General features: G+C 41.3%; 1 protein-coding gene across 2 annotated transcripts in view; it reads right to left on the bottom strand.

Moving 5' to 3' along the window:
* Positions 1-2167: 2167 nt before the first annotated feature.
* The window catches only part of sh3pxd2aa (SH3 and PX domains 2Aa), a 125733-nt gene continuing 111002 nt past the window's right edge, over positions 2168-16898 (bottom strand). For both annotated transcript variants that reach the window (XM_061048354.1, XM_061048363.1), the window contains 4 exons: positions 15422-15825; positions 13663-13712; positions 12656-12775; positions 2168-11342 (listed from right to left, as the gene is read on the bottom strand). In XM_061048354.1, the coding sequence (XP_060904337.1) occupies positions 9324-11342; positions 12656-12775; positions 13663-13712; positions 15422-15825 (2593 nt within the window). In that variant the 3' untranslated portion in view covers positions 2168-9323. The remainder of the gene's footprint in view (positions 11343-12655; positions 12776-13662; positions 13713-15421; positions 15826-16898) is intronic.

Below are 16898 nucleotides of genomic sequence, written 5' to 3'. Positions count from 1 at the left end.
ATTGGGTTTTGTACTGCGCAGGTCTATTCATATGAAAATCTCTGTTCTTACTGTCTGTCTGTTAAACACTGATGCTGCCTACAGGAAGCAAGACTGGTTCAAGAGAGCCATCTAGTGGAAACAACCTGTATGTTTGTCTCCATAAGAAAGGTGTAGGCCTACATTTTAATAAAGATTAATTTTGGTTAAAAATATTAATTCATTTTTCATATTTTTACTTGATTAAATTGTATTATCTTGTTGTAGCATTAGTATTATCTCGAGATCTTAAATGGATCTCACTCAGATGTCATTGAATTTACAGCAGGACCATTTTTTAACAAACAAAAAAAAAAGGGTCACAATCTTCACTAATTCATACTTTTGTCTTTTGATGACAACTGAATTATCCCCCTGACGAATCTGAAAAGAAAGGAAAAATCCAGGTCTTGGGTTAAAGGTTCAACGTTCTTAACATATTGAAAGTTTTAATAATATCAAACTGACTAAAGATGCAATCTTCTAAAAAGGGCAAAAGAAAATGTGTTATGTATGAGGTGTCGACTAAGCAGAAAAAGATCACCTGTGTGTTAAATAAGTTGTGGTTGCAGGTTTTATTTTAACAGGAGCCTTTAGGACCTGTGACAGTGGCTTTGAAGTAAATGTAATGACATAGCTTAATTTTGTTACTACAGCTTCGGGTTCATTCCAGCAATTCATAGAAGATCTCTATGAATCAGTAATGGATCAGCACTTAGAACAAGTTTTAGATAATACAATTAATTACTCTGTCCACTGTAAATTTAAATTCCACTGGAGTTCAAATAAATCCCTGTGTGCCTTCCCTCTGGTCTCCACAATGCAGAAGTTTCTATAATATTCAGGTAATATGACCAAACTGTTTTGGCTTCATGCATGACCAAGGTGCTTTCAGAGAGATGAATGTACTTTTGGCTTCACAACATTGCTTTAGACCATAAAATAATGCATGCTTCAAAATGTATTGTTTGAAACATTAAGTCTCTACATTGACTTTTCTGCAGAAAATCTGTCGAATAGCCTTATTGTAGGCTAGCTGCTTAGCACCAAACAAAGTGCAACTAAATTTAGCAACTAGCCAACTAGCCTAGTATTAAAGCATGCAGTTGCTTTAGCGGGGACCAACACTAAGCTAACTATGCTAAGTAAGTAGCTAAGAAGAAAGTGAATGATCTCAAACCATTACCTTTTATCATTGAACTCAACTATTGGAACCCTGATGATTTGTAGCATGGAAACAATGCTCAAAATTCTACTTGTATCTATAATATTAGCCAAATAATGTTCCATTTTGATACAGTCTAATATTAAATGTTCCAGTTGTTCATTTAGAAGAAAAATCTAAAAACTCAAATTATTTTTTTACGCTACCTAAGTGATCATTTAGCAAGTGAAAAATATTCTACAGCTTTAAAATAAGTTATTGTTGTCAGCTAAGCTAACTAAGCTACCTAATTAGCTATATAGTGAACTTTAAGAAGAAGAATTAAGAAGAAGAAGAAGTTACCTTCATCAGTTAGGCAGTGACACGTCTTCAAATAAATCATTAGGCTTCATTTCTGTCTCAGTTGAGACAGCTCATATATCATGATATGTAAATCATCATGACTCTGTAGCTGTCTCTCTATCTGCCCAAAAGTTATCAGAAAAAGCACGACTGCTGGAAACAGCATGAATTAATCCCTGACCTGCTTAATCCTCCTAAAAACCTTTGACCTGTTAAAGGATGGGGATTGTGATGGTTCGTGGGACAGAGGTGTAAACACATATTTCATGTAACTCTGGACACAAATCATAAATCTCTCCACACACATATGGATACAGGGGAGCTGTCATCTCCCCTCTTTAGAGGGAAACTGGGGCTCCGAGAACTCGTTCGTCTTCATTCAGAGCTCTCCACCTCCTCACACTGTTTCTCTCATAAGTCATACCTTGCTATATATAACCAGCTGCATTTTTCTGCTCCCCCACATCTAAGCTCACTTAATCTGGCTTTCACAATAAGGCGAATAAAGATAAATGTCTCAATCTGTTATATTACTGTCACACACTATCTAGGAGCAGGGACGGGGGACGGGGACGGGGGGAACATATCTGCAGGAGCACATATGACTGGAAGTGTGACACAAATGAGAAAAAAAAGAGCCAGTTTAAAACAACAAAGATAATACATTTAATATTGTTTCTCTTTTGGGCAATGCGAGATACAATGTAAACATGTACAAGATACAAAAAAAAGAAACAAGAACTGTCAAAATGAGAGGGTAGATAAGAAAACGTCCTGTTTTAAAAAGGATGCACGTGGGCAAAATGGATTAGATCTGAAAATGGGCCGTGTCAGCTCTCTTTTATTGTAATCCTGGTCCACTGATGTACAGTGTTTTTAGGATTTGAACACTAAGTGTTCTTTCATCACCAGGATTTGGTGGGCAGATGACTCATCATTGGATGATTCATTGACATTTGCAGTGATAAAAAAAAGCCTTCTTAGCTTGCTCAAAGCATGCCTTTTTGAAATGTTGTTTTAGAGACGTTCAATGAAACACAATTTGCAATAACAACAATGGTGATAAAAAAAGAAAAGAATAGCACTTCCTTTGGTCCAACTCGAGGCCTGTAGTTGTTACTGAGTCTGTTAGTGTGGTAGACATGCTGGTAACAGATTGTTTTTGTCAGACTGCTTGATGGCATCAACTTCCAAGTGGGTTTTTTTTTTTTGGCACGCTGCTTTCCACAGCAGGGCGATGACAAACTCGTTTCTATAAATGCAACATCCAGGCTAAAAACAGGCACCACCTCTATAAATCTACCTCAGCTGTGACACCCAAAATCAATCACTTTTGACAGCTCACCTCCACCACGGCACGCCGCCAACGCAGAATGGCAGAAGCCGTGGCGTTCTTGATTAGGAAGCTGTTGGCGCTGGAATATCTTCCGACAGGTTTAGGGGTTAATTAAGACACACTGTTGTGCTAATTAGGGAATTGGGGGTTTCAAACAGAGACAGAGAAAAGTGCCACAGAGACACAGCTGCACGCCTCGTTCCTCGACACAGCCTCTTTTTCTGGAGCTCAGAGACAGCTTCCCCACTGATGCCCGCTGGCGCGTCAAACAACTGCGATTCTGTGAGGAAGTTTTTTTAAAATGACATAAATAATCAGCTTCCCCTGATTCACAGGCTTTTGGAATTTTTTTCACCCCAACTGCTTGAGAAAAAAAGTCCTGCAGCTTATTCTTACCTTTTATTTTTCTTAACCAAGATGTTAATTAAAAACCTACAAAATCATCTTCTTAAATATACCTCCCACCTGCTCCCACACACTTACTCAAACTTTCTTATCGGAAAAAAAAACCTACGCCTCCTTCAATCAAACGTCTGCCTTTTATTAACTCAGCAATCACACCATTTCCAGAGCTCGCTGCTGTTGACTTCTCTTCGTTTGGTGATTTCTCTTCCTATTATGAATTGAAGCCTCGTTTCATTTGACGTGAGTAAGCCTTTCAAATCATTCGTTACACTTTTATATAGCGCTCAATTATTTTCTCAACAAAAAGCACAAAGTAATAAGAGATAGAGAATCCAACATTTGGAGCCATGTTTTTTTTAAGTCTCATTCCAAAAAAATAAATAAATAAAAACTTTCTCAACTTCCAGCCCAACTCTCTCACACCCTCAGGGCTCCAGAAGATCTGAAGACACTGACAGCAAAAAGAAGCAAAAAATCAGACGTGGGATCAGATTTTTAAAGTTCCTCTCTGGAATAAGAGCGAGACAGAGAGAAGCTGCTGAAGTGTGAACTCGCTCGTCTCTGACTGACTTGCACTTCCTGGTAAAGCAGCTTCAAAAAGTGCTGCAATTAAAACATTGTTTGGACTGATGAGATTTCACGGCTCCCGTTTAGACACAAGGAGCTCATTAGGTATGCGGTTGGAAGGAGTCAGAGGGAATTATTTTTCATCGTTTTCATGGAGGAAGTGTAGCCCACTGTAGCCTTTCATCTGCCTCTCATCAAAGCAGAGCTCCTCTCTCCTCACTCTCACCTTGTCTCAAAGAATCCACTATCTGATCCATCTCATGTCTCCCTGCATCCTCCTCTCACAATCCTTTCCCTTGACCTCCCAATTCTCTTTCTTCTGAGTGCACCTGCGAACAACCCATCTCATCATGCAAAAACACAAACATGCACACAAACAACCCCCCCCCGCCCACCCACCCCACTCTTTCCCTGCACAACCCACCCAGATATCTCAATCACTTCACCAGGAATAGACTTAGCTCGGCTGTGTCGAGGAAACAGAGAAATATAAAATGTGCGGCTGAGGAAGAGAAAGAAAGAGAGCAGAATGGGGGGAGGAAGATTATGCTATGGCAGCAGCTAGTGTTTGGGATTACACAGTTTAAGGTGCTTCACGCTCGAGAGGTGCCGTCCATTTGTTAAAATAAAAACGAGAGTGAGGAATAAAAACGGGGTTTCTGGTGTAGTGGAGCCGTCTCACCCGGCTGACCTTTCAGGAATATGTCAGGAAACTCATATTGCATTTCCTCTGCCATGAACGATTTCCTCATCATTGCTGAGTGTGTGTTAGCATGTGTGCACATGCTGAGCTGTGCAGGTAGGATGCAGAAATACTGCCTCCACCAATTCCATTTCCATTCTGCACGCAGGTTAAAGAACCAATGATGTCTATCAGATAAGCTGAGCGGGTTTAATAAGAATCCTGTTGCTTACAGGTGTAGCCCTGCATTATTGGAAATACACTTAACGGCTTCCTTGATGATAGTTAGATAAAAAGATTGATACCGCTCTCATACCAGTGCACCTAATGTAAAGCTGGCCCAGAGGTAGTTAACTGAGCTTAGCATTAAGACTTGGCCTGAGATAATTGCAAGCATTGCTCTTTTTTAAAGGTTAGAAATCCCCTTATAAGCTCCCCCAGAGCATACACATTAAACCAATATATCTCACTCATTTGCTGCGTACAAAAACAAAGCAGTACGAAATACAAGTTCTAATTTAAGAAGAAGTGTGACCATTTACTGGCTGAGTGCAGTTACTTCCTCATGTTTTATAATCTTCAAGCTGTAAAACTAAATCTTGTCTTTTTATTTATGTTTTTTATTTCTCTCCAGTCTTGACATTTGAAGACAAGGTCTTCACAGCTAATCCAATTCTCTACTGTCTCAAGCTTCTTCTTTTTTTCAAGCTCTCCTCCAAACATTTTTTGAAAAAATCCTTTGAATTTTATTTGGTCCAATTTCTTTTTTATTTTTTTGCCTCATTTAAGAGACGGTCTATGCTGAAGTGAGTTTTTCTTTACAGAAGTTTGAAAGTTCACAGCACACTGCAAAGTCTATTCTCAAATTCAAGTTTACACAGCAGACTTTGGTTAGAGGCATTCTGGAGAATTATTTATATTTGATATAACAAAATCTGCTTTTACATCTTTAAGTTAGATTTAAAGCATTTTAAGAGTAAGGAGGCTATAACAACATTTTTAATAACATGAGAGAGGCATCAATATTCATATCTAACTATTGGTGAAAAAAGCAAAAACAGGATTTTTTTTCAGTTGGATTTAAACTACAACATATTGTGTGTGTTGGTCTGTTCGCTCGCTCAGTCTTTAGCACGATGACATGCTCACCTGTATCTCATGGATCAGGCCTGCCTGGGGCTCAGCAAAGGGAGAAAAAAAAGAAAGGGTTTTTCTATTTTTGGTGTTGAACCTGAAAGTTGATGGATTGAACTGAAACGGCCTGAAGGAGCATTCATCATCAGCTGTCTTGTTTACTGCTGAAACTCTCCCAATCCAAGTCTCTTTGCTGGCGGGTTCCGAATGTCTCCCCCGTGCCGTGGTGATTGTTGAGGGAAAAGTCAGAACTCAGTGTGACAACGGTGGAGTAAATGTCAAGAGAGACATCTGCGTAGGTGCAGAGAGGACACACTCCAGAGGGAAAGAGAAAGAAAGAAGAAGAAAAAAACACAACAACACAAAAACAAGAAACTATTGAGATTCCATTCAGGCACGAACGTGACAGCTCAGAGCAGGGCCACTGAGGCCCCTGATCATGGGCCCATGACTCGCCGTCTTGGAAGAAGACCCCAGGTGGCTTTAATGTCAATACAGAACGGGTCAGCGGGTTTCTGCCATGCTGCTCATTCATTCTGTCCACTGCTGATCCCGAGCAGGAGGAGAACAGATCCTCATGTTTGTTAATTATAAAAGTCCATCACTTCAGGAGATGATGAGATGTCACATTTAACTGCTTTGGTCCAATGACTTTTTTCTGATGCTTATAGGGCCTTTCACAAGTGCCCTTCAAAAAAGATACGCTTAGAACGATGGTAAAAGATCATGACTGGCAGTTTGACTGGCAATATCTACACCCAACAGATGTAATGGCATTGTTCACAAATCTTCCAGACCTTTGTGTGACCTTTGTTGGAGCTTGATGTGTTTCTTATCTATTGCACAATTCCTCGCAGGTACATTTCAGGATATGACAGAGCAAAAAAAATAAAAGAAAGGGGGGGAAGGAGGGCAGATAGATGCAAAACAGAAAAATGTATGCTTGTCACAGAACCATTCCCTCGCTATTTCAGCTAAGTGAAATCATCTTTATCAAAGAAAGCACTATGTAACAATAATATGTGCTGGAGAGAAAATGTTTCCAGTGATTCAACACATTTACATAATGCCTTCGTCTGGATGGGAATGTTGCCTGATAACAACATCTTCAGTTTTGGTCCTTATGTGGGTTTAATTGACTTTTTATTCATGAAGATGAATGACAAAATACCTCAAATACTCATCCAAATGTTATTTCAGATTGAGGCTGCTTTTTGCACATTTAGGTGAAGAAGCCTAATTGATTAAAAATGTTAATCTGACTGGAGCGTCAGTGTATTTTTAACAGGGGATATGTGATTGTCAAACCATGATAAGGAACAAAACTCCTCATAATAAATATACATAAAATCAGGCATTATGTAAAGCACAATAAAGATGAAGGAAGCACCCATGATTTGCTAAAGTTGCAGCACACAGCATAGAAAAAAAGGAACTTCTTTCAAATTTTAAAACAAAAATTTGCCCAATAAAAAAAACATGTGCTACAAAAAAAGTTTAGCTGCACTCAGATTTTTTTTGAAGAAGAAAAAGTCTAGATTTCTGTACACTGTAATTGTGAGACTCACTGGCCAGCAGTGCATTTCCTATTGCACTGAGGTAGTATGGCTTGTAAGCCTTGTTGAAAGAAAATCAAGTTGTAGTACCTGTGACTGCCCACAAGAGGTCTCTGTTTCTCCAATTCTATCCAAACTTTAGCATGGTCACTGTCACTAACAGTGCCATCTCTTCTGTGAGCTGAGATTAGAAAAAAAAACTCAGTACTTAAATAATTAAAACATAAATCTAAAATAAATAACATGCTGAGTATTAACTGCACTTTACATTAATGCACCATAAAAACAGGTTTAAAGTGCACTAATTCACAAAACAGAACCACTTCGTTCCTCATTATCGCCACTGTGTGATCACAAGGTAACAAATTAAGAACAACAAAAAACAAACATAAAACAAATATGCCTCACTAAAATAGACAACTGCGATCTAGCAGGTACTGTACTTTGTATAATACTATGATAACTGTCCAGCAGAAACATAAAAAGTTAGCGTTCAGCCTTAAAGAGCGCCTCAACTTTCGTTAGAAAACCATTTCAGCAGTCTTGAACATCAGCCTTTTTGAATTTTGATCCAAGATAGAAATAGAAGTATTTAAAATGTCACAATGAAAGTTATTTGTGAGGTAAATTATTCCAATCTTAGAATGTGTAAAAGTCCTCCTTAACCTTGTTCTTTACATTTGTATTAAGTATCAAGTGATTCCAGGTGCTGACAGGAAAATGTGTTTTCTGTTCAGAAGTTATAAATCATTGTGTTTCTTGTGTCATAAATAAGTCGTAAAATCACACACAAAAGACTGTTTTTTGGTGTTGATCACATTATGGGCTAAATGCTTTGCATATATATCCCTGGGATTCTATTATTTCACTGCATTTCCAGTATTTTCATATCTACTCATCAGCGGTTACATTTTATGTCAACAAAACACAACACATACATATTTATATATCATTACTTGTCCCTGAAAGCATTAAGAGTAAATGTAAACCTTTTGTTGTTCATTTTTTCAGGGTGATTAACCACTTCATATGAGGTGAGATCTTAAGATAATGGTTGTTCCTTTGATTATCCAGAAAACTAAAACGTTGTTCCTTTTTTGTCTTTTTTTCAAGTTTTGCAGGTTTTTTTCAGATCTTTCAATCTGGGTAACAAAAAACAACACTGATATTAACAATTTTTTTGGAGCTTGAAGCTCTAAAACAAAGCATGCTAATTTCAATGGGCTTCTTCTGTGTATTAAGCCAGTTCTTAAGATAGTTTAAACATAGAGCAAGAGTTTTTACTTTTTTCCAATTCAAGGCTGTCCGTTAAAACAGATGTAACAAGAGAGCAGAAATAATTCCCTAAGGAAGACTTGCATTGGCAGAAGACGTTAAAACATGTACAATGAAAGTTTAAAAAAAAGTTGATAACGTGAGTAACATGGGGATTTAGCGTGCTTGATGATGTGTGGCTTAAGGTGAATACATTTTCTGGTGAATCTGGAGACTAAATCTTGTTGGACCAGTGAGAGCGCTCCAGGGCAACGTTATATTTTGGTGATCTTTGTTACTTATGGATATACTCTCGGTGGTGTTCATCGGTCTATGGCACTCGAAGAAGATTTGGTTGTTTCATGTTTTTGCCATCCACCATTTAGGACCTCCATTCAGGTGAACAAACACAAAAAGGCACTTATCGGCCATCATAGTCAGAAATGGGCAGGAATAAGCCATAGCCATTACCCTGCTCAACTTCCGTATTATGCGGTGCAAACCTCTTTAAGAGGTTTATCGCTCCCATTCATTTCCTTTTTTTTTTTTTATCTCGCAGACACTGTCCTCCTCAAATACTTTCACTGAAGGGTGACCAATCCCACATTTCTGTCTCTCAATCCTGCCAAAATATTACAAATCTTGACTCTCCTCTGTGTATACATTTTAGTAAACCAGCACTAAAAGTGTTCCTCCTCAACAGATTTAAACATCTCTCTTTTTTACACAAAGTCTTATTTTTTTAAATTTACATTTTCAAGGACATATTGCTTATGGGAGATTGCAGGTAACATTCTTAAGAAATGATGCCACCCATGTCCTTGAAGACATCAAAAGACGGGGGAAAAGTGTGTGGGGATGGTTTCATTTTTTCCGCTCTAGGTAGTTGGATGGGACCCAGCCCTTGCGGGGAAGCAGGCTGTCCTGCACCTGGCAGTACCACCATCCATTGGGGTTTCTCTCCAGAACCTCCAAACAGGTGCCCTCTGTGAAACCCATCGTTTCCTCATCGCCCCGGTAGTCAGCGATGGACACGTACACATCCCTGCCGAGGTTATTGTGAATCAGCTGGCTCTTCTCTATGGGCTTGGGTCGGACTGTGGACACGGGGATACCGTTGCGTTGGCTAACTCTGCTGAGGGCGTCCTGGACATTGCTTGTGCTGAACGCGCTCCCCGACGACCCGAGGCTGGAGCGCTCGACGGGCCTTGTCTGACTTTCGACGACTACATGTGGCCGCACGGTGCTGAAGGAGGCGTTTCTACGCACACCGAGAGTGGCGGAACCAGATCCATAGTGATCACTTCTGCCCAGTGATTCATTGCGCCTCAGAGAGCCTGTCATGTAGTGTGCATCCTTGGCCGGCTGTGTGGTGGTCACAAACACAGACTGTGGCCGTACTGCCACCTGGCGTACCCCATTTCTCATCCGAACACCTCCATTTACCATCCCAGACGGCTTCTGGAAGCCCCCAGGAGGTTTCGAAGGAATCGGCGGAGTATTCCTTCTCATACCTTGGTGCTGCTGGTTCAGACCCTGAATGTTGATGTTGTTGAGGGCCAAAACGTGCTGCTCATTTTTCTCCAGGCTGTTGGACTTACTCCCACCACTCCCATGTCCATCTGATTCCGACCGGCCTCCATCAGCTGCTTGCCTCACAGGTTCCAGGTAGTAAGAGGGAGCCCAGCCTTCCTCGGATCCCCAGCGGATGTACCACCATCCGCTCTCCTGCTTCTCCAGGACCTCGACCTCCACCCGGGCCGGAAAGCTGATCTCAGAGTCCTGGACCTTCTTGTAGGCATCAAGGGAGCGGTAGAGATTGGGGCCTTCCACGTCCGAGTCACCCCGGCTCCCTTTGGAGTACACAGAAGAGAGATCTGAGGTGCTGTGGGAGCACATGGAATCCTCTGACGAAATGACCGAGGCCGTTTCAGAGTCTTCCCCCCGTCCAGGTTTGAGACCGTGTCGAAACTGACTTGTAGGCCTCAGCTGTCGTCTCAGAGAGCCGATGTCCATCCTCTCAGGAGTCTGGGGTTCAGATTTGGTCAGAAGTGGTTTGGGTCTGACGGATGGCTTGGGTCTGGTTGAGGGGCTCTGGCCTATTCTCTGCTCTACATCCCGGCTGAAGGCGGGAACTTTCTTGGGTCCTCTGGTCAACTCGTCTGATGAAGAATGTGGGCTGTTATCCTGAGACCTGAGGCTGATGTCTATGTGCCTGCCCAGGGTCTGGCTTCTCCTGTTCATCTCCGGAGTCATGGTCTTCATGGGTCTGCCCGCTAAAGGTGAGGATCCGGAGGGTTTGCGTGGAACTGTGGAGGAATGGTAGATCCTTGGGGAATTTGGCTCACTGGCACCTTTGACAGCAGTGCCTTTGCCGCCACTGCTCGACCTGAAGCCGTCGTTCTCGTAGATGCATTCTTCTTTTCCGACCTCCTCGACGGATCTGAAGGAAGTTCGTCTGCGAGTGAAGACGGGGGACGCTTTGCAGACAGGAGGAGAGGCCTTACAGGACGGAGGAGAGCTGCGATACTTGTCACCGACCACGTTGCTGATCTTCACATCCAGGGAGCGCTCATCCTTCAGGGAATCTGTGTCTGATTCACCTTCACAGCCGACGGCAGGGACATCATATTCAGGCTCCTCATACACAGGCCTGCTCTGCGGCTCTGCGACTTTAGGAACAGAGCTAGCAGGAGTGGGAGTTTCTTCAGAGTTTTGCTTTTTGACAGGTGGTGCGGGGGGTGGGACTTTGGGCCGAGTCAGGGTGCTGGTCCGGCGGCTGAGGTTTGGCTTTTTGCGCTTGTCAATGTAGGAGCACGGGGCCCAGCCCTCCATCTCTCCGATCTGCACATACCACCAGCCCCCAGGGTTCTTCTCTATTACCTATACGACAAGACAAAAAGGATGCATGCTGTTGAAAAGAGCATTTCTCCTTCTGCAGGATTTCAGTCAAATTTAAAATTGAAATTGGTCGAATTTCCTAAAAACACAGTATTTCCCCTGATGGTGGTGCCTTTCATCCTCCTGAGAACCTAGTGCTGTGTGTAACCCATGTTCTTGTAGGCTCCTTACTTACCTTGATAACCAAAAAATTGTCTTAAGTGTACACATGGCAGAGACATAAACCCTTTACAGACTGCTTTCATTTTTGTAAAAAAATGCTCTAACTAAACTCAGCGGTCAATACTTCTTTAAACATTCATATTGATTCTGTGACAGCATAATATTAGCGTCTCAGTCTGTAAATTCACATCGCCATTAAGCAATGCACGGCACAGCAGGATCTCCACATAGACACACAGTCAGACGTGCATGCACACACAGTGGTGTACTCCCTCACCCCTGTAACTCCTCTCATACTACCTCAAAAGATGGTACAGAGGTGGGATCACTTTGCCATTATGCCTCTGCGACATTCACAATGAAGGTGAAATGCCACAGAGGGGCGTAAGTATTGCGGCAGCAGCAGCAGTCTGAAAAGGGCTATAGAAAAACTTTTATTTTTACTCCTTTGAACTTTTCTGCTGGCATGGCTGAAACTTTGCTAAGACTTGATATCTACGACTAACTATCTTACAAAAATGGATTGATATTGAGACAGACAGATGTCCAACAACAAAACTATTTAGATTGGGTCAGTTGATCTGCATTCTGATATCAGTATAGCATTGATTATTACATTACCAAAACTTTGATCTGTTACTAAAGCTTACCAAACTGCAAACATTGAGTTTTGTTTGGGCAAATGCTCAAAGGTTGGTTCCATTTAGGCAGCAAAAACAGTTGGTGGTTTGACGGTTTTGCTGCTTTCTTCCTGCGAAAATACTTCAGTCCAGGTGAAATGTATTGTTTGAGTGTCTCCAATGGCGTCAGCCAAGGGTTTAGGACAACATTTCTAAGATGTGCTTTTCTTCTTGCAGGGAGCTCAATGAAAAAAGACCACACAATAGTAATCCTACAACTCCCAGTTCACCATAACTTTACCTTGAAGGTTTCTGAATGATCTCATCCCTCTACCTGAGTCTCTGCAGAGTTCCATTCTTTCTACATCATCACGTTCAAACACAAATCTCAAGGTCGAATCGCTATTGCCTCAGCTTCCGAGTCTATCTGGGGCGGCACTCGGTCACCATTCATATTCAACGAGCCCTGACTGTCTATATCTCAGCGACAACAATGTAGATGTGGCCTCTTACATCAGCCTTTTGTCCTCCACGGAAACTGATGCCATCGGAGATTGAGGACTGGAAATCTGCTATGGTGTAATACTCTGCTTCCACAGCAGGGGGCTCTGGTGGCTTAGGTAACTGGAATCCCTGCATCAGAAAAAGAGGGGGAAATGTCATCATTTTTAGACATCATCATACTGTATCTGGCCATGACTTCAGAATGAGTGTACGGGCATAATAAAAGAGACAACTCGTTTAAAGGTATGCTTTAGGCTTCATGTGATAAAAAAAACATATCAAAGCATGTACAGAATTCAAATGTGTTCAGTGGTGGATCAGATATGCGGAAACTTGTGTGTTTCTCTGTGCTTTGCTGTTACTGGGGTTGCTATGCCAACCGGGAGCTCATTAATAACCTTTTCCGTTTAACTTGTTATTCTTGCTTACTCTTTTTGTACTGCTTTGAAAAATCTTTTCCAGCTTGCACCAGCAGCTTGTTAGATCATTCTTCATTGTGATCATGGGTAGCTCTGTGATGCTTACACAGTCCTGGTGAATATAGTTTAGTCCTGGTGAACATAGCTTAGTCCTGGTGACCATACCTTAGTCCAAGTGAATATAGCCTCGTCCTGGTGAACATAGCTTAGTCCAGGTGAACAGAGCTTAGTCCTGGTGAACATAGCTTAGTCCAGGTGAACATAGCTTAGTCCAGGTGAACATAGCTTAGTCCAGGTGAACAGAGCTTAGTCCTGGTGAACAGAGCTTAGTCCTGGTGAACATAGCTTAGTCAAGGTGAACAGAGCTTAGTCCTGGTGAACATAGCTTAGTCCAGGTGAACATAGCTTAGTCCAGGTGAACATAGCTTAGTCCAGGTGAACAGAGCTTAGTCCTGGTGAACATAGCTTAGTCCAGGTGAACATAGCTTAGTCCTGGTAAACATAGCTTAGTCCTGGTGAACATAGCTTAGTCCAGGTGAACATAGCGTTGTTTCAAATGAAGCCCTAAAGAAAAACAGTAGCTTGTTAATTACTTACGAGGTTGGCTTCTCTTCTTGGGGGAGGTTTTTGCCTCAGATTTGGAGAGCCTGATAAACCAAAGAAACATCTCATTCATTTACAAAGTATGAACCCACATCAGACTAACATTTGTGCCTCGTTCCCATGCCCAGGGAGTCAGAGTGGCTGGTGGTGGTCATGGTGTTGGTTTCAGACTGACAGCTTCACTCAAAGTAAAACCCCCTCTTCTCACCAATGAGCAAATTTCTTATCTTACTTTTAGAGACCCAGGGTTACACAGGAAGCCAGAATGTTTCATTCATAGCACTCGTTTTGGTGTCTCATTACTGGATTTGGAGACTCGTGTATTGCCTAAAAAAGATTATCTTGATGACTGACTGATCGTCAAACTCACACAGAAGTGTGTCCATGAAGCAGATGTAGCAAGGAAACCATACTCAAGGTAGCATCAGCAAGGCTCCATTAAGATTGCCATTGGTATTAACAGTTAGTATGGTAGGGAAGCACTACAAAAAGGTGAGAAACTCAGTCCAAAGCACCCCAAAAATAGTTGAAAGTTCTAGTGCAATGCAGCAATAGCTAGTTTAAGAATCCCTGGTTGTAGGTGAATCTGTACTTTACCATCTAGCACCCTTACTTGGTAAGCATCTCATTTTCATCATAGACAGTATGCAGTGGCTCACTAAGCTAGCCACTAGTTGGCTTCCTTGATGGTTAGAAGCTGAACAACCTCAGCTTGATTATTATTTATTTCCTGTAGCTCATTTTGAAAATAAGACCAAGTGTGTCTATTTTCTTAACCAAGGATTTTTCACAAGTATCCAAATTTTGTTCTGATCCTTACACAGCAAGTTTATACACTATTTAAAAATATATCTCTTAGACTATTATTTGAATATGAAGTCACAATTCAGGGATCTGATGTTTGAAAGGAACTACTGCCATTTAAAAAAAAATAAAAAAAATCCTTGGCTTTGCAGGTGACAACCATTCAAGTTCTCAAACTACTATAGATCATAGCTTCAAAATAACATAGCGAGGTTGCAACTGGCAATAAAACTAACTATCAACATCCAGTCACAAATGATCATCTCATATTTTTGAAAGTTTTAGATTTCGTTACACTGACTCCATGGCGTTTGTTGAGCATGAGAGTGCACAGAGCAGATGTTGCAAAAAGGGAAAGAGACAACTGTGAGCACTGAGGGTCTTAGGGCTTGCCCAAACACATGTTAATCAAAAGAGGAAATGATGAATAAACCTAATTAAGTGCATATCAGCAAACCTGCAAACCAACACACTGAGCACTAATTAGATTATCGTTTGCTCAAATTAAAAGTTGGCGATAAATGTATCTCTCCAAAAACATGTTCCCAAAATACTTTTACTCCTTCTGTGTTCAACATGTCCAATCACAAGCTCAGGAATGAGGCACAAGTGTAACGCAGTAATAAACAAAAGCTCAGAAACACATAATGTACCAGTGTTACAGTCTTAGTATGTGATTGAGATGGTAATAACACACCTACAGTAACAATTTAAAGCCCATGTTAAACAGCCTCACAGGTTATTGAGTCAGATTCTGAGATTAGATTACAATCAGATAAAACCAGCAGCTTACCTATAGCATCAAATCCTACACAGAAAGAAAGCAGCATGTTTTAATGCCTCGTCCAAAGTTTCCAAACCCTTCTCTCTTACACGTCTATGCATTTACAGATTTAATCACTGCCGCAGAAAGATTCATTATGTCCCAAACACTCCACAAAATGCTCACCAATTTCCACTCGATGAGGCGCCACTCTAGCAACAGCTGGGGACCCTGGCTCGCCTCTTGCTTTACTCTCTCTGAGTGCGGCGCTCGCTGCTATTCCCAGACACGGGCTGTTGGTGTCCCGCCCCGCACTCAGCCTCCTGCCCGTCTCAGCGTTGATCTCAGAGTTATAGGGCATGGGCAGGCTGATCTCGCTCTTCGAGATGTGCCGCTCGGGCGAGGTGCCGGCTTCTCCGTCCGTCTGGATGTCCTTCTCGCTAACCGACTTCTTCTGCAGCAGGTTGCTGATCTCCATGATGTTGCCGATGATCTCCACGGGGCCCGTCAGGGTTTTCTTTCGAGGGGAGAAGTCCTCCTTTACCTTTTTCAAGTAGGAGGCAGGGGCCCAGCCCTCTTTTCCTAAATATCTGTGGGTAGGAGACATAACACAGAATGAATGCATTCTCATGTAAAAGTTCAACTGCACTAACTCATCAGATATTTTTACATGACATGATGTTTGAAGAAGGGTAAATGTACCAAGCAGGACTACAACAAAAGATATTATTGGTTACAGTTAAACTTCAATTAATTGTCTGGGCTTTTATTTACTTTGGTCCATGAAATGACTTGATAATTGTAAATGTACACCAGTTAGAATATTGAATATTCACTCTGCACCAAGTTAGGATAACGCTAAACAAATTGAGTTAAAAATGACTTATCTGATCTTTATTTTTAGGACAGTATGCCAACCTCCTGCATGACTGCTACGCATACCAGCAACATTCTGTTTCTCTTTGACAAATGTTGAAGTATTTTTTTGTGTCTCGCTGCTTTTTCTCCAGATGTTTGATCCACTAACTAATCAACACTAAATGCATATGAGCCTCTAACTGAGACCTGCCTTTTATTTGTCAAAAATTTGCATAGTAATCATGAATCACTATAGAAGAAGTGAATACCCACAGAACACTTCTCATGCATGAGGAACAACGTATGAGTCATTCTAAAGTCATATAATGAACAAAACAATCTCTCTTTTCTTGGTCAAGATTTTTGATTTTCACTATAATATGCTACTTCTCTCTGTGATTTTCCGAGGAATTAAGCCTGTACTCGAGACTGATGTGACACTGACTGCTAAATTATAGCACTTCTTCCTCCAATAAGAGAAAGCCGTTATTGTTTTTTATGACGATGTATATTTATTAAATCTTAGAAAGTCAGATTTCTAGTTCTTTTGGCACATTATTTTGCCTACTTGGGTTTTTTTTGGCATTCATTCTTGAGGTGAGTCTGAGAGCATTTCATTACTTTTTTTCTATTCATCAGTCTCCGTAGCTCAAAGTGTGAGACAAATCCACCTTTAAAGGGGCACTGATGTAGACAGCCTATAATTTTTTGAGGGGGGGAGGGGGTGAATATGCAACAGAATTTCCACATCCTCTGGACTTAAGTATGCAATAAAATGCACCGTGTAAGATAACAAATATTGAAA

This window comes from Labrus mixtus, chromosome 2 (genome assembly GCF_963584025.1).
Source record: "Labrus mixtus chromosome 2, fLabMix1.1, whole genome shotgun sequence".
Taxonomy (NCBI): domain Eukaryota; kingdom Metazoa; phylum Chordata; class Actinopteri; order Labriformes; family Labridae; genus Labrus; species Labrus mixtus.
This window is presented reverse-complemented; position numbering and strand designations above follow the sequence as displayed.